Genomic DNA, 27393 nt, shown 5'->3' on the forward strand with positions numbered 1-27393 from the left:
CTTGGTGTAATCCTGAAACAAAAAATGAGAGCCCTACAAGAGGACCCCTGCCATGGCTTTTCCAGAGGCCAGGACTGGGAGGTCACCACAAAACCAAGGGGACTCAGCTCTTCCCTGGCTGATCTCCTGTCAGGAGGGCAGTGCAGCAGTGCAGGAACAAGGGGAGCAGCACGTGGGGCTCTGGGACAATGGGAGGTCACAGCTGCACCTTGGGGACAGCGCTGGAGCCAGGCTCTGCCCAGGGCTGGGTGAGGAGCTCGTCCTGCTTGGCACCACCTCTCTGCAGGAATTGTTTCTAGAATGCAGAAACAGCCAAATTCTCTTGGACATAACTGGAGCTGCAGCTCTCACCCCACTCTATTTGCAAGTAAGAAACACATCCATTCCATTTATTACAAAACAGCATTTGATCACTGCTGACCAAATGACTTGGCTGGTTTACATCTTGAAAAAAACTGAATCTTCATTTGACTTAAGCCAATTAAACACTGCTCACCTATTTTATTTCCATGGGCTCGACTGCCCCTTTCTCATCATTCAACTTGAATAACCCCAAGTAAAAAAAAAAATAATAATAAAATGCTACAGAGTCCTATCTCAGGTATGAGATATCCCATCAGGTATATCAAGTATCTGCAGGTACAACAGTAGAATTTCATATTGTCAAAGTCCTTTATAAATATTTATGTATAAAAGTTCCTCAGAATCCAGTATTTCCAGATTTAATCTGTCCAATGCAGTATGTTAAGAGTCACCAGGAGTGGATGGTAGAAATCCTTAAAAGGAGTTGAGCTCCTTCAGGGTGATGAAAGTCTCCTTTGACTTCTTGTACTGCCTGGCAAACGTGGTCACCGTCTGGAGAGCTTCTGCCAGCCCCTCTCCCGTGATGGCACAGCAGGGCTGCACGTACCAGTTCCTGTCACTGCAGTACTTCTTCATCTTCAGCTTCCTGGTGATCTCCTCGGCGTTCAGGGCTCCAGGCAAATCCTGCTTGTTGGCCAGCACGACCACCGGGACGTTTTTTATGGATTCATTCTTTAAAAGGAGCTCAAATTCCCTCCTGGACTCCTCCAGGCGCCGCTTGTCAGAGCTGTCCACCACGTACAGCAGCCCGCCGGCGTCTTCCAGGAAATTGCTCCAGAGCTCTCTCATCTTCTTCTGTCCTCCAACATCCCAAAACGTCAGCGTGAAATCCTTCCTTGCTTCCATCATATCCACGTTGAAGCCAATCGTTGGCATTGTTATAAAAGCATCTTTATACCTGAGCTTGTAGAGCAGCGTGGATTTCCCCGCCGAGTCCAGCCCCAGCATCAGGATGTTGGCCCCCTTCCTCGAGGGCTTGGCGTTCTGCAGGCCCATTTATCCCAGGGAGTTCTCAGTTCCAGGGATATTCCCCCTCTTCCCTGGGGCCACTTTGGGTGGCTGCCTGTCCCTCTCCTGAGGTGAGGCACAAGCAGAGAGGGAGAAGAGGCAGCTGTGAGCTGGGAGCAGCCGGAGCTGTGCACAAACACACGCTGCTTTTATCGAGGTGATAAGGAGCCACGAGGCTTCGGGAGGCACGGAGCTCCGTGCCAAGCCTGTGGGTGGGACTGGGATGAGTAACCACGGCCCCACTGGCACAGGCACAAAGGTTACGGGCTGCCAGCTTGTTTGAACAGCCACGTTCCCAGCACCTGCAGCCTGATCCATGGATTCCCTGAGCACAGCCAGGTCCTGGCTCCCAGAGAATCCCCCTGAGCATCCACGGCCATCAGGGGGAAAAATGAGATTGATGCCTTAAGCTTTAGCTTTTATATTCTGGTATTTTATATTCAGATTCTGTGCTGCTTTAGTGTGCAGTTCTGAGCTTCATGTTAAGTGTTGGTGAGCTCTGTGCCCAGAGCAGGGAGACAAAACAATTCCTGCTCCAGCTGGGCACCAAGGACAAATGAGCCAAATCTCAGGCCAGGAGCACAAACCCCGTGGGCTGGAGAGAGAAAAACAAGCAGGGTGGGAGTGCCTGGGCTAAAGCTGGGCTGGGACAATGAACTGCAAGGTGGGAATGGAGCAGAGCTGATCCCAGGGAGAGACCCCGGGAGCGCTGGTGCATTTTGGGGCCATTTTGGGTCATCTTGGGGGCAGCCCTGGCTGGGCTCTGGTGCTGCCCAAGGTGGGTCCATGGAGGAGATCCTTGGAATCAATCCCTGCTTTATTCTGGGACTCTGCCCAGCCCCTGCTCCAGGGCAGCCTGCACAAGGCATCTAGATATGAACATACGCAGTGAGGAGGGGAGATTTAAGATTTAAGATTTGTCCATACTTAGCAAGGAACAAAATGAGCTGGAGCTGATTTACCTGTGCATCTCATCTCCCACAAACTGATCTTAGGTGGTCTCAAATGCGAGTTCCAGCCCATGGACTCAATGAAACCCCAAGAGAACTCCACTAAAACTGGGCTCTGCTCTAAGCAGCTGCCTCAGTGACTCCTCCTGCCAGGGCTGTAAGCTCAGGGAGTTTGTTTGCGTTGTTGGTGAATGAGTTTAACTGCACCCCACAAGTTAGAGCCTAAACCCAGAGCTTGTGGTCTGGTCATCCCTGAGATCCTGCAGCCTCGCATTAAAAATTCCTGTTACCTTCATTTCATCTACTCCATGCTTGCCCAGTGAAGATTTCCTTCAGGAAAATGTCAAGAAGCGAGGAAATAACCAAGTCTTGATCATTTTTTTGGCCACCACTCCAAGTAGCAGAAAAAGCAAGAGGAGATAGACAATGTAGTCAGCCATTAATGAGTTCCTATTGACTGTTCATTTTCCTGATAGTGGATGCACGTTGGGCTGCTCTGACACATCCTGAGTGCTGCAGGAGTTGCCCTTACACCCAGGAAACCATTCCTCTTTGCTTCAGAAAGTCCAGAATCAGCAAAAAGGTGTAAAGGTCTTGTAACAAGCTGCTGACTGATAGAGCAATCATTTCGATAATTACCACATTGCTTGCGTAAAATCCACCTCAGCCCTGACAGACAAGTTATAATCTGGTTTCTCTTGAGGCTAAAAGGGTTAGACCAGGAGTAATTGGGGGCAATGAGAGATGACAGTGACACACTCCCTGCTGCACGTTTTTCATAGTTAATAGCACAGCTGGATTATGTGGAGGGGTTTTCAGGAGCAGGTCAGGATGTATCAAACCAGGGAGGAAAGTGTTTGCATTTCTTTACAAATGGATGGACACGAATGAATTGAAAGATGGGGAGGCAGCAAACTGCAGAACACAGGGTTACCATGTCAAATGGACCAGAATTCCCTGATGAGATTCCCATGAAGTATGGATATCTTGAGCAAGGCAGGGATGGATGGTCTGTCCCCAGCTGTGATTTGAAGATCACTCACAGTTCTCTGCTCTGTGCGCTCCACCTGCACTGGGTGTTGATGACAACTGCTGTTATTTCCTCCATCAGCCGTCACTTCAAAGCAGGGATCCAGCACAGCCTGACTTTTTACGAGGTGATTCGTGTGGGGCTCTGCAGGTTTCCCTCCGTGCCAGAGCCCGGAGCCAGAGCCGCTCCCAGGAGGGATTCCCCGCGGTCAGAGCGCAGTTCAGAGCCCTCCTGCCGCCGGTCTGACCGGAGCGGACGGAACCTGCTCCGCCTTTGCTGTGCCCAAGGCTGGGCTGGCCCTGCCCGGCTGCGGCCAGCTCCTCTGTGCCCAGCTTGCCTTCCAGTCCCCCTGCAGAACCAGAGCCAGAAACGCGGGGCAGCTGACTGAGCCCTGACTAATCTGAGCTCCAGCTCTGCCCTGTAACCCTTTCGTAAACCGAACAGCTGAAGGTGAACCCAGCCTGTCCCGGCAGGCTATCCCAGCGCTCCACGAGGTGACGAGGCGCGATGGATGCACTAATTCGGCAGCGGATCCTCACTGGGGGCACTTCCAGCGGCCGGGCCACGAAGGGAGGCAGCTCCGCTGTGTCTGCCCGGCCTTGGCGGCTGCCGGGGAAGGCGGAGGAGCGGGCATCGCTCGGGGAGGCGGAAGAGGAGGCGGCTCCTTCCCGCTGCGGCCGCCGTGCCCGGCCCGGAGCGCCCCGAGCGGGACACGGTAACGGGGATGGGATGGGGAATGGGATGGGATGGGATGGGATGGGGAATGGGATGGGATGGGGATGGAGAGCGGGGACGAGGCCCTCGGGCAGCCCAGGGTGGAGTGGGATGCGTGCGGGGGAAGCGCGCAGAGCGAGCGAGCGCCGAGCGGCGCGGCGCTGCCGGCCGGGATGAAAAAACCCAGCAAAGGGCTGGAACGGGTGTCTGGGCTCGGCAGAGGGCGGCACAGCCCCGCTGCCATCCCCTCTGCCCGGCACGCACCTCCCCGCGCTCCGCAAGGTGACTGGGACGCGGAGCAGCGCTGGACTGGGCAGCAACGAGCGACAGAGAGGCGCTGGTAAAGCTCTTTTAAAGGTTTTTTTATCTTTAAAAATAAAAATCGTGAAGGTTTGGTACATTAGAGCATCGCAGCACGGGGTCTTGCGAAATTGCTTCTAGTTTCGATTGGTTTTAAGTTGAAGAACGTAGAATCGGTGGCTGGTTTGGGCTGGAAGGACTTCAATCATTCTCTCGTTCACCTCCTGCCCTGTGCAGGGACACCTCCCATTGTCCCGCCTGCGTCCAAGCCAGCCTTAAAGCCAGCTTTAAATAATATATTTTCCAATTATTTCTGCTGGTAGCTTTAAAAAGGATTTATTTTCCTATATACACCTATTATTATGGTATTTTAAAACCATCCTATTGGACTATTGGTTATTATAATTAGTAACCTTTAATGAATGTGAGAATTGCCCACCTTTTTCCTGCCCAAGCACGTCCACATTGCACAATCCCCTACCTGGGTGGAGATGGAGCTAAATCCCCGTGGAGCGTTCTGAGCCTTGTGTTGCATCACGTTTTTTTCAAAAGTCACCGGTTTTATCTTTTGGCACAATCTCAGCTTGGAAGAAAATGAGAGTAATGCCCTGGAAGGAGCTGTGGAGGGGAAAAAGTGCCAGCACAAAGTCTGGAAGTGGAGGAGGAGCTGGAAGGGCAGGACCTGCACCGTGACTGAGCAGAAGTGCTCAGACCTTGCTGACTCAACTCCCTCACTTTGCTACGAGCACTTGAAATAGGAGAAGGTGGGGATTTATTTCCCTGTGTGGCTGAGGTTTCCTGAAGGACCTGAATTGATGTTTACTCTCCCAGATTTTTCCTTATGTAGCAGATCAGGATTTGCCTCCAATTTTGTTGTTCAGAGTGTCACAAAACCAGGCTTTTCTTCCTATAAAAATCAAACTATTTATAATATTTTTTCTATGATGCAGCCAAGAACTGATCAAACGGATCAGTTTTCACTGATAAGCTTTAAAGTTTATCATCAAAATAAATGTTACTGATCTAAAATCAAATAATAAGCACTGATACATAACCTAGGTTATTTTCTTCCAGTATGTATTCTCCTACTGTCCACTGAAAGGTTGATGCATAAAAAAGAAGATTCCTATCAGTTAATTACTGATTTGGAGAGGAATCAGTCTGAAGTTCTTCTATTTAAATGCTTTATTTAAAATTGCTTTAATCCTTTTTAAGGCCGTTGTTAGTGGAATGTTCTCCAAATGCTTCCTTTAAAGGATGATTAGTTTAAATCAGATCCTACACAGAAACACGAGGCAGGTGGGCTCTGGAAAATCAAATTCCCCTGGACTCCACAGTGCTGTTCTGGGGGTTGGATTTATTTGTCAAATCTAAAACATTTATGAGGCCTGCGGTGATATTTTTGAAGATAAAGAGTAATTAATTGTGCTGTGAAATCAAACCTTCCATCATCCTGACTGTGTCTTTGTGTGTGCTCGTGCAGGATAAATATTATCACTGCAAACATCAGAAACCGTTTGGAATTCCCACAGTTGGGCACTGGAGTTATTTTGGCTTAAAGATGTCTAAAATAGATGATAGAGCACGTGTAGTTTTAAGGAAATAAAACTACATGAGGGTGCAGGCCTGGGGGTTTGGTTTTAAACTGAATTTCGTGAAGATTTATCCATTGGAATCTCTAATCCTGACATTGGAGCAGCAGCTTCAGCACGGATTCCACAGGGGTTTGGAAGGACCTGCTGTGGATTTGCGTGCCTCAAATCCAAAAATTATCTGGCTAATGGTAAAAACAGTCATGATTTTGGTCAAAACCAGCTTTAGTACTTCTCTTGATTTAAGGAAGTTGAATTTTACCTTCCCCCTCCCCCTCAGAACCCGAAACTGCTCAGGCCTTGAATGAAAGTGAAGCACTTGCTCATAGTTCTGCTTTCTTGCCCACGTGCTGCAGATCAGTCAGGTTTCCTGTCTCGAACAGAAAAACCAAAATTCTGAGGCTCTGAGCATCCATTTCCTGAGTGTTTGTTGGGTTTTGCACACGGTGTTGTGTCCTTGAGCTGGAGTCGGGTCAGAGGCAGCGGTGGTGCTGAGATCCCTGGATCCTGGCTGGAGATCAGGTCTGTGCAGGGGGAATCTGCAGGGTGGAAACCACGAGCTTTCAGTGCAAGCCCTGCTCAGCAAACCCTCCTGGGCAGGGGCTCCGTGCCCTGCTCTACAAACCCTCCTGGGCAGGGGCTCTGTGCCCTGCTCAGCAAACCCTGCTGGGCAGGGGCTCTGTGCCCTGCTCTGCAAACCCTCCTGGGCAGGGGCTCCATGCCCTGCTCAGCAAACCCTCCTGGGCAGGGGCTCTGTGCCCTGCTCAGCAAACCCTGCTGGGCAGGAGCTCCATGCCCTGCTCTGCAAACCCTCCTGGGCAGGAGCTCCGTGCCCTGCTCTACAAACCCTCCTGGGCAGGGGCTCTGTGCCCTTCTCTGCAAACCCTCCTGGGCAGGAGCTCCGTGCCCTGCTCTACAAACCCTCCTGGGCAGGGGCTCTGTGCCCTGCTCTGCAAACCCTCCTGGGCAGGGGCTCCGTGCCCTGCTCAGCAAACCCTGCTGGGCAGGGGCTCCGTGTCCTGCTCTGCAAACCCTCCTGGGCAGGGGCTCCGTGCCCTGCTCTGCAAACCCTGCTGGGCAGGAGCTCCGTGCCCTGCTCATCAAACCCTGCTGGGCAGGAGCTCTGTGCCCTGCTCTGCAAACCCTCCTGGGCAGGGGCTCCATGCCCTGCTCTGCAAACCCTCCTGGGCAGGAGCTCCTTGCCCTGCTCAGCAAACCCTCCTGGGCAGGGGCTCCGTGCCCTGCTCTGCAAACCCTGCTGGGCAGGAGCTCCATGCCCTGCTCTGCAAACCCTGCTGGGCAGGAGCTCTGTGCCCTGCTCTGCAAACCCTCCTGGGCAGGAGCTCCTTGCCCTGCTCAGCAAACCCTCCTGGGCAGGGGCTCCGTGCCCTGCTCTGCAAACCCTGCTGGGCAGGAGCTCCGTGCCCTGCTCATCAAACCCTGCTGGGCAGGAGCTCCATGCCCTGCTCAGCAAACCCTGCTGGGCAGGGGCTCCATGCCCTGCTCTGGAAACCCTCCTGGGCAGGAGCTCCGTGCCCTGCTCAGCAAACCCTGCTGGGCAGGGGCTCCGTGCCCTGCTCTGCAAACCCTGCTGGGCAGGAGCTCCGTGCCCTGCTCTGCAAACCCTGCTGGGCAGGGGCTCCGTGCCCTGCTCTGCAAACCCTGCTGGGCAGGGGCTCCGTGCCCTGCTCTGCAAACCCTGCTGGGCAGGGGCTCTGTGCCCTGCTCTGCAAACCCTCCTGAGCAGGAGCTCCGTGCCCTGCTCTGCAAACCCTCCTGAGCAGGAGCTCCGTGCCCTGCTCAGCAAACCCTGCTGGGCAGGGGCTCCGTGCCCTGCTCTGCAAACCCCGCTGGGCAGGGGCTCCGTGTCCTGCTGCCATCCCTGGGATCAGGGCCCTGACAGCTGGATCAGGAATGCTTGCATTGGCTGGTACCACAGCACAATGCCAGCTGGCACTTCAGCTAGCACAAGGAGAAGGGAATATTTGACTAACAGCACTCTGAATGCCACTTTCCCCTTTCTTCTTCAGCAAGGGAGATGCTCCAGGGCTTACGGGACAGATCTGAGTGGCACCAGCAGATCCCGACCATGATCCCAGTCCCGATCAGCACCTTGTGCATGAGACCTTTGAAATGGATTTTCCTGTTGCTGCTGGTGTTTTCCCTGATCACCATGTGGTACATAACCTTCTCCTCCAGGGCTGGCCTGGACACCATGAACCCTCTGTACTTCTACGAGTACGAGCCCGTGTACCGGCAGCCGCGCCCGTTCACGCTGCGCGAGCGCCACACGTGCGCCGACCTCCGCCCCTTCCTGGTCATCCTGGTGGCTTCCAGCCCCAGGGACGTGAAAGCCAGGCAAGCCATCAGGATCACGTGGGGCTCCCGGGACTCCTGGTGGGGCCAGCACATCCTGACGCTGTTCCTGCTGGGGCAGGACACGCAGAGGGAGGACAGGGCGGCGGCGCTGGCGGTGGAGGACGAGAGCATCCTCTACGGGGACATCATCCGCCAGGACTTTGTGGACACTTATGACAACCTCACCCTGAAGACCATCATGGCCTTCCAGTGGTTCTCCGAGTTCTGTTCCAGCGCCAGGTTCCTCATGAAGACCGACACCGATGTCTTCATCAACGTGCCCAACCTGGTGAGGCTCCTGCTGCAGCTGAACTCCTCGGAGAACGTTTTCACCGGGTACCCCCTCATCGACAACTTCGCCTACAGAGGCTTCGACAGGAAAAGGTTCATCTCCTACCAGGAATATCCCTTCAAGCTCTATCCTCCCTACTGCAGCGGCCTGGGATACATCCTGGATGGAAAACTGGCCCTGAGGACGTACGAGCTGATGGGCCACGTCAAACCTCTGAAATTTGAGGATGTTTATGTGGGAATTTGCTTAAATATACTCAAAGTCAACATCACTCTTCCACGAGATGCAGAACAATTCTTTCTCTATAAAATCAACTTTGATATCTGTAAGTACAGACGTTTGATTGCAGTTCATGGCCTTACATCAAGTGAGCTGATCCAGTTTTGGCAGGATTTGTCATCCAACACTTCAAAAACTTGCCTTTGATTGTGGATTTCTTTAGAAACTTCAGTTTGCTGTAAGAGTGACCACAGAGTGCTCCAGAGATGACTCTGACTGCTGGGGCAGCGTTCCTCTAGGGCATTCCAGTGCTTTTCAGCAAAACCAGGGATTCACAAAGCCTTTTCCAGGTGTGTATCCCACACCCAGAGGGTGCCTTGGAATGCTCTGTCCCATCTGCCTCTGCTGCCTTTCCATGTGCTCTGAGCAGCCCTGGGATTTCCCCCTGAATCTTCTGGAATTCCATCAAGGAAATGCCATCAAGGGAAGTTGTTCCTGCCAAGAGAGCAGATTGGAGGATGCTTCCTGAATTCCTGCCTGGATTGGTTTTATTGCTTTATTGCCACTCTCCTTTATTTGTTCTCTGCCCAGCACGGAATTAAACCCAACCCACCCCAACCTGTTTTCTGTGTAAGCCTCCTGAGACTGTTACACCTTGTTATTTAAATGTGTCACCTCACAACACTCCCAGGAGCGTTCCCAGCCTGGGGATCCCGAGGGATCTGCAGGAGCTGGTGAGAAATGCTGGAAATGTGATGCACTTTGTGTGTGCACATGAAATGGAATGACTTGGGTGTCTCTGCTGGTGTCCCCAGACCAGGGAGATGGAGTGGAGCTCACGATCAATTTGGACATTCCAGAACCACCAGGATCATCAATCCCCCCACCCCTCTGTGTGTGTGTGTGTGTGTGTGTGTGAAATGCAACCCAGGAACCCTGTAGGGAAGATGAAAAACCACTTTTGTTGTGATTTATGCCTATTTCTAAATGAGTTTTTTGGTTCCAGTTTGAAAATGCAAAAATGGAAGAAATCCCCCCATTGCTACTCTAAAGAAGACCTCCCTGTGTGTAAAGACCATTTTTTAATCACTTTATTCATATCAGCAAGGCCCAGTTTTCAGTAGTTTACACTTCTAATGGACAACGATACAGAATTTGCAATTGCATGAACAGAATTAACCTGGACACATCCACTACACGGGGGAGGGACTGCGGAGACGTCCTGGCCACGCTCCAGGGCCTCCCCTGGGGCTGGCACCACCCCACGGCCCTGGCAGAGCTCGGGGCTGTGCCCACAGCCCTGGCAGAGCTTGGAGCTGCAGGCTCAGGGGTCACCAGTGCCCCCAGCAGCCAGGGGACACTGCTGCCTTTGGCTCTGCTCCACAGCCTGGCGCTGGGCTGGGATGGCAGGATGGGCTTGTGGTTTTATAGGGATGAAAAAGTCTTGGGCACAACACTCTCCAGACAAGGATTTCGGTGTTCTGATGGAGAAAAGGTTAAAGCTTTTAAAAAATAAAGGCTATTTAATTTTCTTTTTTTTTTTTTTTTTTTTTTTTTTAGGGGAAATACAGTATTGCATAACTGAGGGAATGATGCTCTTGTATTCCTAGATCCAGGTGAAATTCCAGAATTCCAGCTGTGCTGTGGGTTTAGGAGCTGGGATTTGATTGTTCTCTGAGCAGGTACTGGGAGAACTGCCTTGTTCTGGGATTGTTTGCACATCTCAAACCCCAAACCCCTCCATCCTCCAAGGCTGCCATGTGAAAAGCTTAGGAATAAATTATTTACCACAAGAACACTGATACTACAGCACAGCTTGTATTGCTTTCTCCAAAATAAAAATGTAATGATGACTCTGCTGCCTTCAGAAAACGGGTGAAGCAGAGAGTGCTCCTGGTGAGGGAGGAATGAGAGTCCTGGGGAGGTGAAGATGGCCAGGAATTCTCCTGTCACCTGCAGGAATTTGGGGTTTTTGTGCCCCAAATGCTGACGCTGCTCACAGGTTCCAAGGCTTGGGTTTATACACAGTGATCTCTTTGTGCCACCTGAAGTTAATTGTCATTTACAGCGCCAGCAGCATTGGACAAACATCCATCCTGCTCCTGGTTTTCCTAAAAAAAACCTCATTTCCAAGTCTGGCTTGTATTTGATTCTGACTTTATTATTGCTTAAAAGGCTGTAAAATTCCTAACTGAGCTCCTGTTTCTGCTCAAAGCCATTTTAGGGAAGTTTTTAGTGTGAGCAGCCCGGCAAAAGGTGAAAAACCTCAAAAGCATGAAATAATCTGGGCATTGAAGTAGGGAAGGGCCAGATTTTATTGCATCTGCTTAGAATATTGTACTAAAAACAATTTTAAGTTGCCTCAGGAAAATCCAAATTTATCCACTGGCTCCCCTAAGCCTTGTCCAGTCAGCACTGGAAAAACAAAAGCAACAAAACTTCAGCTCCTGACGAATTGTCTGTACAGATCTTTTTCTCTGGGAGTTTCAGAAAGGCCATTTATGAAATTATTGGGCACCAGGGCTGCAGCTCTGGGCTCTGCAGGGGCCAAATTCCAGCAGAACATCCTCCCTGGAATTTTGTTCAGAGGCCTACGATCCTGCTTTGGGGGTGAAAGGCTGGTGAGGTGTTTTTTCTGGGATAGAACCACTGACTGAAAGCTTCTCTGTGTAAAACAAGTATCAGCTACATTAGCAACAAATCCAAATCATTTAAAGCAGGGCTGTCCTCTATCCTGAGACACAAAATTCCCTTTTTGTTTGTTTTTTTTTTTTGAGGCTGTGGCATTGGTGTTTCTGCAGCCAGGCTGATGCAGTGCTTTAATGGTGACTCCTGGATTCCAAAATCTTCACAATATCTTTAATTTCCCCTCTGGAAATGGTTTAACCCTGCAACAGCAGCAGCAGTGGGAGCTGAAATCCTTTATCCCAGGGGCTGCTGTGGGGCTTGTGGGAATGTCTCAGGCCAGCAGAAGGAGCCACGGTGCCACCAAGCTGGGGACAGGCTGGGACATTCCAGCCCGGCCAGGAATTCCAGGAAGGATCCGAGGGATGGGTAAACTCCAGAGCAATCTGTGCTGCAGGCTGAGGGAACCAGCAGAGCATCCCAGGGGAGGGAGAAGGGACACCCCTGGGGACAGCCCAGTTTGGGAACTGCCCAGTTCCAGAGTGCTGGGATGTCCCTGGAACAGCCCAATTCCCCAGCACTGGGAGCTGGAATGTCCCTGGGAACAGCCCAATTCCTGAGCTCTGGGACATCCCTGGGAACAACTCAAATTCCCAGCACTGGAACATCCCTGGGAGCAGCCCAATTCCCAGCACTGGGAGCTGGGGAACAGTCCCAGGACATCCCTGGGACCAGATGAATTTGGGAACAGCCCAGTTCCTGAGCACTGGGAGCTGGGACATCCCTGGGGACAGCCCAGTTTAGGAAGAACCCAGTTCCCAAGCACTGGGATGTCCCTGGGGACAGCCCAAATCCCCAGCACTGGGAGCTGGGCTATCCCTGCAACAGCCCAGTTTGGGAACAGCCCCATTTGGGAGCAGCCCCATTTGGGAGCAGCCCCATTTGGGAGCAGCCCCATTTGGGAACAGCCCAGTTTGGGAGCAGCCCCATTTGGGAGCAGCCCAATTCCCAGCACTGGCTCAGCCTCCTGGCTCAAGGTCCCTTTGTCACCTCAGGCCATCTGAAGATGCTCTTTGCAGCCCTCCCTGTGCCCTGAGGCTCCAGCTGTCCCCAAGGGGATGGAGCCACCAAAGCTGTGCCCAGGCAGCTGCCAGGCTTTGGGAGGAGAGCAGCAGGAAGGCAGGAGATTCCTGGCCACAGCACCTTCCCAGATGGAGGATGGAGTGTTAAGGCAGCAGGAGAGCCCTGCCCTGGTCAGGCTGCATTTGCAATGGGTCCAAGGAGTTCATCCTGCCAGCTCCCAGCTGGGTCACCACAGAGTTTGGCACAAATCAGCACCACTGGGAAGCTGGAAATGCTCCCATTTGGAGGGAAAGCTTCCAAATCTCCCAGCTGGGAGCACAGGTAGGCACTGCACGTGGGTGTGGGAGACCACACAAAGCCTCTCACCTCCACTGATCCTTCCTCTTCCAACCTGAAGCAGCTGAAGCTCCTTTTTCAAAGCAAGCAGAGCAAAAACCCCCGGGCTGAGCAGAGATGGTTGGCATGGATGGCTCTGGCCAGGACTCTGCCAGGGACGGGGGAGGAAGCTGAAGGTGCTGAGCCAGCTCCTGCTGCAGCTGCAGCCACCTGGGAGGCTGGCACAGGGCTGGCTGGGAGCTGCCTGAGGGACAGGGAATGATCCTGGAAGGATCCAGGCAAACCTGCAAAGCACTCCTGCCCTGCTGTGTTGGCCTGAATCCCGAGGAGTGGCTCCCTCCTGGCTGCCACCCCTGCCAGCTCCTGCTCCTGGCAGTCCAGGGCTGTGCTCAGAGCTCATGGATCCCTCAGGAATGCTCCCTGCAGCCAGGGATCCCACCCCAGCTGGATCTGTGCTGTTTTCCTGGGCATGGCCAGCATTCCAGCTCCTGCAGTGCCTGGGATGGGTCAGTGGGGATCTCTCTGCTCACACACATCCCTCTCCTTCAGAGCTGCTGGCTGCAATTCCTCCTTCCCCAGGGCAGCTGTGCCCTCCACAGGGAAGGCACAAAAGGGGACAGGGAAGGGGACAGGGAAGGCAAACTCCACTCACTGAGCTCTGCCTGGAGCTGCTGCCCCACTGCCCTGTGCCATCCCAGGCCAGACCCAGCATTCCCATGGAATCATCACCACCCAGGGCTCTGCCCTCACTGCCCGGGCACACTGCAACCGCTGCAGCAATTATTGCAATTCCTGCTCAGCTGCACCAGGGATGGAAAGGGCAGGGAGCTCCCATCCCCTGGGAGAGGAGCAGGGCAGGCTGCTGCCTGCTGGACACTTCTCAGGGGCTCTCCCCGGGGTTCAGCATCAGCACAGGGCTCCAGAAACATCTTGGAAATACCACCAGAGCCAATCAAGGGCTGAGAGGATCCCTGAACAAATTAAAGGAGGGAAGTTTGTTGGGGGAGAGGTGACCTAGGGACAAAACCAGACAAAGATGGGGATTCCTTCTCGAGCAGAAGTTTGTGCTCTTTGATTTTTGCCTTGAGGGACTCCGACCCCCTGAGCACCTCCCCAGCACAGCTCAGCCCCACCCCAGACCGCTGCAGGTGAGCTGGGGGGCCAGCAGCTGGGAAATGAGGAATACTGGCCTTTCCCAAGGAACAGGCAGGGCCAGGGAATCCATCACATCCCTGACCCAGCTCCACACCCAAACACAGGCAGCCTCCATCACCCTGAAGATTTGAGCAGATTGTCCAGGACCACGTTCTGGGGAGATCCCAAGGACTTCTGTAAGGCAGGATAAGGATCAAGGAGCCATCCAAAATCCTGCCTGCCCTGTCCCCCTGCCATGACACAGCTGGCACCAGAGGTGCAGCAAACCCAAATTGTCCTCGTTCCAACTTACAGCAGTCACAGATCCCAAAATACAATTAAATACTGAAAGTTAGATCTAAAGATACTTTTAAAATCTAGATTTAACACAACCTTTCATCTCTACAGTGCATTGATGCTGCCTGGCATTTGCATGTCATCCCAAAAGCCCGTTCAGAGGGGTCTGCCCTGGGATTAACACCACAAATCCATCTGCAGTGGTACAAGGAAGTCTTCCACAGGCTTGGCTTCCAGCTAGGTAGCTCTGAGGAACGCCCTGCTTGGCTGAGGTTCCCGACAGTCACCAGTGAAATCCAATTTCTCTCATATCCCTTTCCAAGTCCATGCCACAGAAGTAAGGTCGGGGTGATTCTCGGCGAGGGACGGACACTCTGCTGACACAGCTGAGCTCTGCTCCCATCCAGGAGGTTCAGAGCTCCCAGGGCTTTGCTGAAGTTCACCATCAGTTGGTTTGGATACACTATGGCCTAGAAGAGCTGTCCTAGAGCAATGCACAGCCTGAATAAACGTGGTAATTCAGGAGCTCTACCTACTCACATGCTTGGCAGGGTTTGTTTCGGGGGGAGGCTGAACAAAGCGAGAGCCAGCAGCGGAGCAGGCTGAGCGTTGGCTCCTCTTCCTCCTTCACATCACAAACCCTTCTCCCACCCACCCCTGGCACTGCAGGGTGCAGAGACGAGGAACAGGAGAGCAGCTCCTGAGCAGGGACACCCAGGAGGGAGAAGCAGCAGCACTGCCCTGCCCCTGCCGTGCCCCTGAGCCACCGGGGGAGGAATCAACCCAAAACCCCACACGGGATTCCTAAAGAAAAGTGAGAAGTGGGAGGTTCCAGTCGGTTCTAGGGTGCAGCGAGGGCACAGGGCAGGGACAGGGGACAAACTGGATTCTTGTGGTGGCTCAGCACGGATTTATTTGTTGTATTGCTCCTTTTGCCAAGCCACGAGCAGAGCCCAGAGAGATCCGCGGCCGCGGGAGAGCCCGCACGGCGTTCCTGGAGCTTCCTACCACGGACAAACTGTTCTGAGTCCTGAGCGGGCCCGGGGGCTCCTCACTGCTGCTCCTCTGCTTTGCTGCTATTCCTGAACTTCACCACCATGACCGTGATGTTGTCGGGGCAGCCTCTGTAGAAGGACTGCAGCACGATGCTCTTGGCGCCGAAGTGCGGCTCGTCCAGGCGCTCCTTGATGAACCGCACGGCCTCCTCGTTGCTGAAGGCGTCCCACAGCCCGTCCGAGGCCAGGATCATGAACTCTGGCTGCAGTTTGTCCAGGTCAAAGCTCAGGATGTCGGGGTCGGGGATCACCACGTTCAGGTTCTTCAGGGGGTAATCGCCCAGCGAGCGCGACATGGCCAGGATGCCCTGCACGCGCCACGAGCCGTTGAAGCTGATGAACCCACCTGGGGGGAGACACAGCGCTGAGAGCAGCTCTCTGGAACATCCAAACAAGGAGCTCTTTGGAATATCCAGCTCTCTGGAACATCCAGGCTGCTCTCTGGAACATCCAAACAAGGAGCTCTTTGGAATATCCAGCTCTCTGGAACATCCAGGCTGCTCTCTGGAATATCCAAACAAGGAGCTCTCTGGAACATCCAGGCTGCTCTTTCTCTAGAACACCCAAGGAGCTCTCTGGAACATCCAAACTGCTCTCTGGAATATCCAAACAAGGAGCTCTTTGGAATATCCAGCTCTCTGGAACATCCAAACTGCTCTCTGGAACATCCAAAGAGCTCTCTGGAATATCCAGCTCTCTGGAACATCCAAACTGCTCTCTGGAATATCCAAACAAGGAGCTCTTTGGAATATCCAGCTCTTTGGAACACCCAAGCTGCTCTCTGGAATGCCCAAGGAGCTCTCTGGAACATCCAGGCTGCTCTTTCTCTGGAACATCCAAGGAGCTCTTTGGAATGTCCAGGCAGCTCTTTGCAACACCCAAGGAGCTCTCTGGAACATCCAGGCTGCTCTCTGGAATATCCAAACAAGGAGCTCTTTGGAATATCCAGCTCTCTGGAACATCCAGGCTGTTCTTTCTTTGGAACATCCAAGGAGCTCTCTGGAACACCCAAGGAGCTCTCTGGAACATCCAGGCTGCTCTTTCTTTGGAACATCCAAGGAGTTCTTTGGAATGTCCAGGCAGCTCTTTGCAACATCCAAGGAGCTCTCTGGAACACCCAAGGAGCTCTCTGGTTCCTGCCAGACCCCCCAAAGGTTCATGCTCAGGGGTTACAGAGCTCAGAATGTGGGAGGTGAAGCCTCAGCTTTTAGCATTTATATTTTTCACATTCTGTGCTGCTTTATTGTGCAGATCTGAGCTTCATGTTAAGTGTTGGTGAGCTCTGTGCCCAGAGCAGGGAGACAAAACAATTCCTGCTCCAGCTGGGCACCAAGGACAAATGAGCCAAATCTCAGCCCAGGAGCACAAACCCCGTGGGCTGGAGAGAGAAAAACAAGCAGGGTGGGAGTGCCTGGGCTAAAGCTGGGCTGGGACAATGAACTGCAATTTGATCTGCTGCCACCTCTGCCCTGGGACATCCCAGTGGAATTCTGGGTGGAGAATAGGAGATCTGATCTGCTGGTGCCTCAGCTGGGCGCTTCCCACCCTCTCCCAGGGGGAATGTCACTTTTAGTGACACGTAACAGCTGAACCTTCCAACAACTCACCAGCTCTCTTAATCCTCTTCCTCTCCTTCAGCTGGTAGGGCTTGTGGTCGTGGGACAGGGGGATGGCATTGCCATCCTTGTCACAGAGCACGCCCCGGGAGTCGCCCACGTTGGCCACGGTCAGCTCCTTGTCGGACAGGAGGGCGATCAGACACGTGGTGCCTGCAGAACACCGGGGGGAGGCAGAGAGCCACAGGGGCTGCTTTCAGATGGCAGGAAAATCCTGGTTCTGTCATGGAATGGGCATTCCTGAGCAGCAGGAAAGGGCTGCTCCTGTCACGGAATGCCAGGAGGGTTGAGCTGGGAAGGACTTCCAAGAGTGGGGAGTCCCAGCTGGGACCCCCCGAGCACTGAGCCCACCCTAAAGTGGGAGGAGTATTTCCCATTTCCCATTTCCCATTTCCCATTTCCCATTTCCCATCTCCTTTCTAGTTCTGAGCACTGAGCCCACCTTAAAGTGGGAGGAATATTTCCCATTATTTCCCATTTCCCATTTCCCATTTCCCACTTCCCATCTCCTTTCCAGTTCCCATCTTCCCCTTCCTGCCCCCTCACCCAAAACCAGCAAACATCAGCTAAAAAAAACCCATTCTGGGGCTGGTTCCTGGCTCTGGATGCAATCCCTAAATATCAATATCTCCAGGGCTGTTTGACAGCAGGGAAAAATGAATTCCATCTCTTTTTTTGTGTGCAGTAATGAAACTCAATTTTTTTCAGGACTTCTGGGGAAGAAGGGCCATCCATTAAAGAAAAAAAAACCATTTCCCACAGGACAAATCCACCTCCAGAAGCTCCCAGCAGGCTGGAATTCCCTGGAACATTGGGATTAAATGCTAAAATGCCTTTAAACAGCCCAGATTTGCCACAGATCAGGCACTGACCACCTCCCTCGGATGTTTAGGGATGCTGTAAATCAAAGGAATGGGATTAAGAGCCAGCAAAGCTTTGTTGGGAGCAAATATTCTTGCACAAAATTACCTCAGCCTCAGCTAGTCAAGAATGCCACTTTCTAAACTAAAGGATTTACAGATTAGGAGAGGATTTGTCCCCATCTGTCACTTTTGGCCTCCTTTCACTTTTTAAAGCTTCCTTCCTCAAACCTCACCAAAAAAATCTTGCCAGCACTTGGCTATTCCCAGACAAACTCATTTTATGTGTAGCTCTGATGGATCGATTTCCTGAAGGGAAAGATTCCCAAAAAGAGAGAAAGATCCACACTGGGATGTGGAGCCCATCAAGGCTGCCTTAATTAACACAGGATGCTGCCAGCAAGGCCAAATTAACACCCAAAATTGTGCCAAACCCAGAGCATTTCAGCTCTCTCCTGGCAAATGGACAGAGCTGAACTCGACCCGCTCTGGGAAACATCCCTGGGGAGAAAGGATTTGCCTGGGGGTGCCCAGTGCTCCTTCCAAGGGGGATGGGAAGGGCTGGGAAAGCTGTGGAAGTGCTTCCCTGTCCCCACAGTCAGTGTGGGAGCCCCCCAACACCTCCTCTGGCAGCTCCCCTGGCTGGAATTCCACCTGCTCATCATTTTTGGGGAGATGAAAGCCTGGCAGGGCTCTGGGATGGCTCTGGGTGCTCCCTCCCTGCCACACAAAATTCCATCTCCTCCCCTTCCACCTCCATCACTTCGACCTGGCCAATTTGGAAGGATTGTTTCCTTCCCTCTTCATGCCCCAGCAGCAGCTCGAGCTCCTCACTCAGTTGATTCAGCTGGGAAAAAAAAAAAAGGCAAAAAAGGGGAAATTGTCACCAGCAAGGGCTGGAGCAGCCAGGATCCCCAGCAGCTGCTGCAATTCCATTTCAGTGCCCATTTTCTGTGCCCTGCTCAGTGTCAGCTCTGGTTCCAAGGGCAGGCAGAGCCATTTCTGCCCCTCTCACAAACGAGGGGCACAGTGGGAGGGTGAGGGGCTCCTCTGCTGAGTCTCCATCTCTGCTGGAGCTGGAGTTTTACAGCTGGGCTGCTGGGAGTTTCCTGAATCAGTTATTACAGAGCTTCTCATTTCCTCCTGATTTTTGCTGGGTGAGATAAATCCCCAAATATTTGTTTCAAGCGGTTTTCATCTTTGTTTTTGCCACACAAACACTGAGATTTCCATAAAGGAAAAAGCTTTCTTTTTCCTTCTGACATGAATCAGAAATTTTCCCTGCATTTTCTCCTGCCTAACAAACTCCCTTAAATGAAAATAAGTGGAGAGGAGCTGGAGAGACCAAACTGAAAGGGGGAAAAAAAATTACAATATTTTGGGAAATTCTGTGTGCGAAAAGATCAACAGAGGTGACAGAAAGCAACAAAATTTGAAGCCTGTTTTTTATGTATCATTAAAAGCAAGCCATGGGCATGAAAGAAATATTCTGCACCCTCATCTGACCTCGGGTGGCCTTTGAGGAGCCAAGCTCCTGGTGTGAGGTGTGCTCTGCAAAAGGGTTTAAAGGCTGAAAGGCATTTCTGACTGCTTGGAAAGAACATGCTAGAAAAAGTATCAGATCTGCAATCTGGGAGCTCCCTGCTCAAACAGCCCCAAAACTGCCTGGGTTTGGCTGCCCAGCCTGGGGAAAGGGTTAAAATCAGCTTTGGGAAAGGCCAAAAATTGGGAATTTGGGGAGGGGAAAAGAGCAAAATGCAGGAGATCAGTGAGCAGGGAGGTGGCAGAGGTGTCCCCTCAGCTCCTGGGGGTGCCAGCACCCAGGGGGACATTCCCAGCCAGCCTGGGACAGGAAAAACAAACAGTGCTCAAAAAGGAGGAGAAGAGCTGAGAAAAATGGGGGGAAAAGCTGAACCTGCACAAGGGGTTGGGGGAAGGGATGAACAGGAACAATTTCTGGGGCAGGAAAAGGAGAATTGGAATCGTTTCAGGAGGGACAAACGTCACAAAAACGAGGACAAAAGTTCAGGGGGTTTGGGGAAGGACTGAAAATGAGCAATTTTTGCACAGAAAAATGGGAATTCTGAGGAGGCACTTGAGGAGGAACAAACATTTTACAAAAAAAACAAGGGAAAGGCTGAAAGACTGAAAATGAACAATTTTTTGGGGCAGAAAAATGAGAATTCTGAGGAAGCACTTGAGGAGGGACAAACATTTCACGAAAACAAGGACAAAAATTCAACCTGCACAAGGTGTTTGGGGAAACGAGCCATTTTTGGGGCAGAAAAATGAGAATTCTGAGGAAGCACTTGAGGAGGGACAAACATTTCACGAAAACAAGGACAGAGGTTAAAGGGGTTTGGGGAAGGACTGAAAACGAGCCATTTTTGGGGCAGAAAAATGAGAACTGTAAGGAACCACTTCAAGAGGAGCACACATTTCATAAAAACAAGGAGAAAAGTTGAAGGGGTTTGGGGAAAGGAGTGATTTTTGGGGCAGAAAAATGAGAATCATGAGGAGCCACTTGAGGAAGAACAAACATTTCACAAAACAAGGACAGAGGTTAAGGGGGTTTGGGGAAGGACTGAAAACGAGCCATTTTGGGGGCAGAAAAATAAGAATTCTAAGGAACCACTTGAGAAGGAACAAACATTTCCCAAAACTAAGGAGAGAAGCTGAAGGGGTTTGGGGAAAGGAGTGATTTTTGGGGCAGAAGGATGAGAATTGTGAGGAAGCACTTGAGGAGGAACAAACATTTCACAAAACAAGGACAGAAGTTGAAGGGGCTTGGAGAAGGACTGAAAACGAGCCATTTTTGGGGCAGAAAAATGAGAATCATGAGGAGCCACTTGAGGAGGAACAAACATTTCCCAAAACCAAGGAGAGAAGCTGAAGGGGTTTGGGGAAAAGAGTGATTTTTGGGGCAGAAAAATGAGAATTGTGAGGAAGCACTTGAGGAAGAACAAACATTTCTCAAAACCAAGGAGAGAAGCTGAAGGGGTTTGGGGAAAAGAGTGATTTTTGGGGCAGAAAAATGAGAATTATAAGGAACCACTTGAGGAGGAACAAACATTTCTCAAAACCAAGGAGAGAAGTTGAAGGGGTTTGGGGAAAGGAGTGATTTTTGGGGCAGAAGGATGCGAATTGTGAGCAGCAGCCATACCTGCCTCATCGTAGGAGACGGTGAGCTTCTCCAGCATCTCCCTGTCGATGGAGAGGATCTGCTGCTCCAGGATGCTCTGGTAGGACAGCACGCTGTTCTCCTTGTCCCGCTCGTAGTCCTGCAGGTGCTGCTTCAGCACCTCGGGCAGCCGCGCCTTCGCGTACTCCGCCGCCGACTGCGCAGCAATTAACAGCGCCGTTAATTGGCAGCTGCAATTAACAGCTCCCTCCTGGCACCAGGGAGCCCCCACGGCTCTGCCATGGCCCAGGGCAGGGGGCAGCCACTGCACAGCTCAGGGATTCCAGTGGAATTTGATAGCGGGAAAGGGGAATCCAATCAATTGTGTTTATTCTGAATTTTTTATTCTGGATTTCTAAGCACCAACTGGCAAAGTGGAATCCAATCAATTGTGTTTATTCTGAATTTTTTATTCTAAATTTCTAAGCACCAACTGGCAAAGTGGAATCCAATCAATTGTGTTTATTCTGAATTTTTTATTCTGGATTTCTAAGCGCCAACTGGCAAAGTGGAATCCAACTCAATGCCTTTGTTCTGAATTTTTTATTCTGAAGCTGAAAGCACAAAGCGGCAGAGTGGAATCACATTTAATGTGTTCATTGTGAATTTTTATTCTAAATTTTTATTCTGAATTTTTAAGCACCAATCGGGAAAGTGGAATCAAATTCAATGTGTTTATTCTGATTTTTTATTCTAAATTTTTAGTCTAAATTTTTAAACACCAATTGGGAAAGTGGAATCAAATTTAATGTGGAATCAAATTTAATGCGATTATTCTGAATTTAAAGGACGAAGTGGCAGAGTGGAATCACATTTAATGTGTTCATTGTGAATTTTTATTCTAAATTTTTATTCTGAATTTTTAAGCGCCAATTGGCAAAGTGGAATCCAATTTAATGCCTTTGTTCTGAATTTTTTTATTCTAAATTTTTAAGCACCAATTGGCCAAGCGGAATCAAATTCAATGTGTTTTAGATTTTAAATCAGCAAGAGGCAAAGCGGAATCAAATTTAATGTGTTTATTCTAAATTTTTATTCTAAATTTTAAAGCACAAATTGGTAAAGCAAAATCGAATTCAATGTGTTTATTCTAAATTTTTATTCTAAATTTGTATTCTGAATTTTTAAGCACCAGTTGGCAAAGTGGAATCAAAATTAAACGTGTCCGTTCTGAATTTTGATCCTAAATTTGTATTGTAAATGTCAAAGCAGCAGTGGCAGAGCAGAACCAAATTTAATGTGTTTAATTTTACATTTAAAGCAGAGAGAGGAGTCCCTCCCCCTGCCCTGGGCGCACCCCCCGCCCCAGAGAAATCCCTTTAGTGCCCGGCAGAGGGAGCCACACCGGGGGCACGGCTGGGCTGGGCTGGAGTAAAGCCGGTGTAACCTCGGAGTAACCTCAGAGTGACCCCCAGAGTAACCTCGGAGTAACCTCAGAGTGACCTCAGAGTAACCTCGGAGTAACCTCAGAGTGACCCCCGAGTAACCCCCAGAGTGACCTCGGAGTAACCTCAGAGTGACCTCAGAGTAACCTCGGAGTAACCTCAGAGTGACCCCCGAGTGAACCTCAGAGTGACCTCGGAGTAACCTCGGAGTGATCCCCAGAGTAACCTCAGAGTGACCTTGGAGTAACCCCCAGAGTAACCTCGGAGTAACCTCAGAGTGACCTCGGAATAACCTCGGAGTAACCTCGGAGTAACCTCAGAGTAACCTCGGAGTGACCCCCAGAGTAACCTCGGAGTGACCTCAGAGTAACCCCCAGAGTAACCTCGGAGTGACCTCAGAGTAACCCCCAGAAGTAGTAACCTCGAGTGACCTCAGAGTAACCTCGGAGTGACCCCCAGAGTAACCTTGGAGTGACCTCAGAGTAACCCCCAGAGTAACCTTGGAGTGACCTCAGAGTAACCCCTGATTAACCTCAGAGCAACCTCGGAATAACCTTGGAGTAACCCCCTGAGTAACCTCGGAGTAACCCCAGAGTAACCCCTGCGAGCCCCCGGGAGCAGCCGCAGGGTCCCAGCCCAGGCTGCTCCTGATCCCACCCCTCTGGATCCCCCCCTGGCACAGGGAATGGGAATTCCCTTCTGCTGGCACTGCTTTAATTTGGGATTTTTTTCCCTTTCCCTCTCTCCCACGGCAGCAAGGGCTCCGTGCTACAGATTTTTGGAGAAAAAAAAAAGAGAAAATAAAAATAAATAAATAATTTAAAAAATAAAATAAATGGTAATAAAGTTGTTTTATTCCTGTATTACAGCTGTTTTATTTTTAAGCCGTTTCTGGCAACGGAAGCACCCAAACAAACTGTGATAAATGCCTCTGGAAGGGGCAGAGCCTTGGGAATGCTGCTGATCCCGGGGCTGGGGCTGAGCAGTGACCAAAGCCCCCCTGCCCCGCTCCAGGCTCCTCCTGGGGTCACATTTCCCTTTCCAAAGCCAAGCAGGGATCCAAGTGCACTCCCAGGACAGCCCTGGGCTCCAGCTCCAGGCTGATCCCGAGAGGCACCAGGGATTCCCCCTGGAAAACCAAAGCAGCTGCCCACACCAGCACGGGGCATTCAATTAATTATTAATTAATTAATAATCAACATTACATCTGAAGAGCTGTTCTTCCCCCAGGAAGGCCAGAAGGTGCGTTGTACATGGATTATTTTACCTCAAACTCAGGAATTTGTGTTTCATTTTCCTAAATTCTACTTTTCCTAATTTTCCTTAATTTTCCCTCTATTTTCCTTTAGACCACCCTGTGCAATATTAGAATCGTGCTTGGATTTATTAAATATTTGGAATCATGCTTGGATTTATTAAATAGTTAGAATCATGCTTGGATTTATTAAATATTTAGAATTGTGCTTGAATTTATGAAATATTTGGAATTGTGCTTGAATTTATGAAATATTTGGAATCGTGCTTGGATTTATGAAATATTTGGAATCATGCTTGGTTTATGAAATATTTGGAATTGTGCTTGGATTTATTAAATATTTAGAATTGTGCTTGGATTATGAATATTGAATGGCGAATTAATATTTGGAATTGTGCTTGAATTTATGAAATATTTGGAATCGTGCTTGGATTTATGAAATATTTGGAATTGTGCTTGGATTTATGAAATATTTGGAATTGTGCTTGGATTTATTAAATATTTAGAATTGTGCTTGGATTTATGAAATATTTGGAATTGTGCTTGAATTTATGAAATATTTGGAATTGTTCTTGGATTTATGAAATATTTGGAATCGTGCTTGGATTTATGAAATATTTGGAATTGTGCTTGGATTTATGAATTCCAAGTTATTTGCAGGTGCCCCCCCCAGCAAATGAGTGCGATTCCTCTGGATTTATCCATTATTTATCAATAATTCCAGCAAAGATTGGAGAAGTCACAGGACAAGTTTCCAAGCCAACAATTTCTGTTCATCCTGAACGGGCACAGACTGAAATGCAGGAAATCCCACTGAAACTTCAATAAAAACTTTCTTTTTTCTGCTCAAACAGGGTGCCCCGAGAGGCTGCGGAGTCACCAAATTTCCCACATTTGACATGGAAATATCAAACCCCACCCTGAATATTTGCTCTGACAACCACACACACACCCCCCCAAAAAATAAAAATATCAGGAATAACGAGAGCAAAGGAATTATTCCTGCAGCACAAAGAAAAGCATCAGCATCTAAATTGCCCCTGCATGTTAATTAGAGAGTCAATCATTGCCTCTTCTGGGAGAAAAATGAGGATTAGTGGGGAGATGGAAGTGGGAATGAGGCCCTGAGCAGCCTGGGAGCTGGAGCTGCTCTGAGGGGATGGGTCCCCAAAAATGGGAGATGCTCAGGCACAGAAAATCTGACCCACAGCCTCCAGGAGAGGACATCAGTGCCTGACAATATCTGAATTTACCAAAGGGCACCGTGGGGTTAATGGCACAAAGCAAAACAGGTGGGATTGAAGTGCTAAGGAAAATTTAAAAAATAGGGATGTCAGGATTTCACCTGATTTTGATGCTAATTGGGTGAACTATTAGCAGAGATGAGAAATGAAGTTCTGAACATGAAATGAAGGTCTGTTAAAAAAAATAAAAAGGTTTTAAAATGCCTGAAAAGACTTGGCCATTACCAGGTAACAGTGCAGAAAAACCCAGGCCCCAAATTACAATTTATTTCCTAAATTTTGCATTTGAAGGCCAGCCAGGAGCATTTCACCCAAGCAGGATTACCTGAAACATTTTTTTATGTCCCTGTAATCCAATCTAAGCAAAAGGGAACATTTTTTATATTGCCATTAACAGGCAGAAGGCAGAGGAAGAGCAATAACCCCAAAAATAATGGTCAGAGTGCCATAAACCCCCTGGATTTACAGAGGGGCTGAACTGCTCATTTTCCAAGCCTCTTTTGATCCAGCAAAATGCTGCATTTTGGATTTCACTGAGCTCATCAAGTTCCACACCGAAGGTAAAAAATAAAAAAAAAAATTAAAAAAATAGAAAAGGAGGTTTGCAAAATGACTCAACCTGAAATGACATTTGCAGCTCTGCACCCCTGCATCAGCACAGCCCCTGAACTGAAAGCTTCCATTAGGAATTAAAATGCCTTTTAACTACTCCAGGGGATTTCCACAGGTGCCTCTGTGCAGAAACTCTTCCAGAGAGCAGAGGGTTTTTAGAGTGAAAAACCAGTTTTACCAGAAGCCTTTCATTCTGCTCCTGGAGTTGAGGGAAAAAAATGTATTTATAGCCTATTAGACTCAATTAAAGAGCAAGAAGCATTCATCTTTCTGTGCCATTGTTCTCTCCCTCCCAGCACTCAGGGAATATTTTATTTTAGCCTAAATTCTCCCTCCTGATTTAGAGACTTCCCTTTGTGCCGAGCAGAAACCAAGAACTGGGAAGATTCAGTCTGGGTGGGTTACACAGGAGACCAAAAAATAAATGAAAAAAAAATCAGTTTTCAGCAGCTGAGAAGGTCAGCAGTGCTGTCACAAAGCTGTGTCCCCCTCCTCCTGGGAGCCCCTGGGAGTGGAATTCTGCTGAGATTCCATCCAAGCTCAGCAGGAGCACACACACAGAACTGCCAAGCACCAGCAGAGTGTCAGGGTATAAAATATTGTCATTTTGCCTTCCCCAAAAAGGCAGCAGTGCCCTGAGGAAGCAGGAGAGCTCCTGGAGCAGGAGGTGTTGTCCCTTTAAGGCTTTTCCTGCACCAGATAAATCCAGGGCTGGGAACAACCCTTAGGCTTTGGTTAAGTCTGACCTTCAAAAGCTCTCGATTAAGAAATCAAAGCTCTGGTTTTGTTCCAGCCAGAGCTGGGAGGAGAAGGAGATGAGCTGAGACCAAACCTTCTGGGGTGAGGAAGAGGAGCTGGGGAACCTCAGGGCTCATCCCAGCAGCTCTTCCAGAGGGAGCTGGGAATGGAGACAGCCCTGGGGCTGGGCCCTGTCCCTTCCACGCCCTGCACACAAAGGGTTAACAGGGAAAAGCGCAATCCCCTTTTCCTTCGGGAATTAAAACTCCAGGGGAACCAGTGCAGACCCACTGAGCTCTGCCCCAGTGTAATGATGGTGATTTTCTGAGCTCCTGCCCTCCCCTGGCTTTGAAAAACCCACTGTGCTGACCCCGGGAACAGCCAGGAAAGCTGAACCAGGAGCAAGGAACCCAGCAAGGTCTGGGATGGAAAAATGACAAATCCCTGTTCTCCCTGTGCCCAGCAGGGCCAGGGTGGCACTGCAGGGACACAGGTGTGATCCATGGAATCCCAAAACTCTTGGACAAGCCACATTGCTGGTCCCTGTAAAACTAATCCAGAATAAAGCAAAGTTCTGGGTGCTCTCCTGGAACAGCAGGCTGCCAGGAAAAGAGATTTTTGGGATCATGTGGGTGATAAGGAGCTGAAACACGGGACTGTGGCACAACTTGGAGCTTAAGAAGGCTCCTGGAATGCTGAGGTGGGTAAACAGAGGGGGAATAATGATGGATGGGGAAGGGCACTGGGGAATTGTCCATGGAAAACCCTGCCTGTGATACCTGAACCTGAAAATCCAGAGAGTCTCTGAGGGTTTATGAAAACAATTTAAAAAAGGGGGAAAAATTATTTTAAAAGGTGGTTTTTTTGTTTGTTTTTTTTTTTGTTTTTGTTTTTTTTTTTTTCTCCCCAGAGAAGGAAACTTTGCCTCTGCTGAGCTGAGAGAGGTGAGGATGTGAAGGCTCTGAGGGAAGAGGGGCCTTGGCTGCGGTGCCACAGCTCCTTTTCCTAAAAACAGGAGGAATCAGAGAAATTTCAAGGACATCAGTGACCAAGGGAAAAAAGGATGGATCTCAGGATCCCACCTTGCCACAGAGAGACTGCCCTGGAATTCAGCTGCAGCTTCTCCTCCCGAGCTGGAGGACCCAG

General features: G+C 50.2%; 3 protein-coding genes across 10 annotated transcripts in view; 1 reads left to right on the forward strand and 2 right to left on the reverse strand.

Annotated features, from left to right (window-relative positions):
• Positions 1–358: 358 nt before the first annotated feature.
• On the reverse strand, positions 359–1793 carry ARL14 (ADP ribosylation factor like GTPase 14). Its single transcript, XM_009089405.4, has one exon. The coding sequence runs from the start codon at positions 1357–1359 to the stop codon at positions 778–780; it is 582 nt and encodes a 193-aa protein (XP_009087653.1). The 5' UTR covers positions 1360–1793; the 3' UTR covers positions 359–777.
• Positions 1794–3036: 1243 nt separating this feature from the next.
• Positions 3037–10358, forward strand: B3GALNT1 (beta-1,3-N-acetylgalactosaminyltransferase 1 (globoside blood group)). 8 transcript variants are annotated; one of them, XM_030227102.2, is made up of 2 exons: positions 3037–4066; positions 7988–10358. In XM_030227102.2, exons 1-2 carry the CDS (start codon positions 3859–3861, stop codon positions 9031–9033), a joined length of 1254 nt encoding a protein of 417 aa, XP_030082962.2. In that variant the 5' UTR covers positions 3037–3858; the 3' UTR covers positions 9034–10358. The 8 variants fall into 8 exon arrangements, with proteins under 8 accessions (XP_030082962.2, XP_030082960.2, XP_050834030.1 ...); XM_030227100.2 differs by lacking the exon at positions 7988–10358 and adding an exon at positions 4949–7969 and having other exon boundaries at positions 3978–4066; XM_050978073.1 differs by lacking the exon at positions 3037–4066 and adding an exon at positions 4107–6479.
• Positions 9903–27393, reverse strand: part of PPM1L (protein phosphatase, Mg2+/Mn2+ dependent 1L) — a 62629-nt gene continuing 45138 nt past the window's right edge. The window contains exons 2-4 of the mRNA XM_009089407.4: positions 20996–21170; positions 16964–17125; positions 9903–15702 (exon numbers count right to left, since the gene is read on the reverse strand). Coding sequence (XP_009087655.2) covers positions 15353–15702; positions 16964–17125; positions 20996–21170 — 687 coding nt within the window. The 3' untranslated portion in view covers positions 9903–15352. The remainder of the gene's footprint in view (positions 15703–16963; positions 17126–20995; positions 21171–27393) is intronic.

Source organism: Serinus canaria, chromosome 9 (assembly GCF_022539315.1).
Source record: "Serinus canaria isolate serCan28SL12 chromosome 9, serCan2020, whole genome shotgun sequence".
NCBI classification, from domain to species: domain Eukaryota; kingdom Metazoa; phylum Chordata; class Aves; order Passeriformes; family Fringillidae; genus Serinus; species Serinus canaria.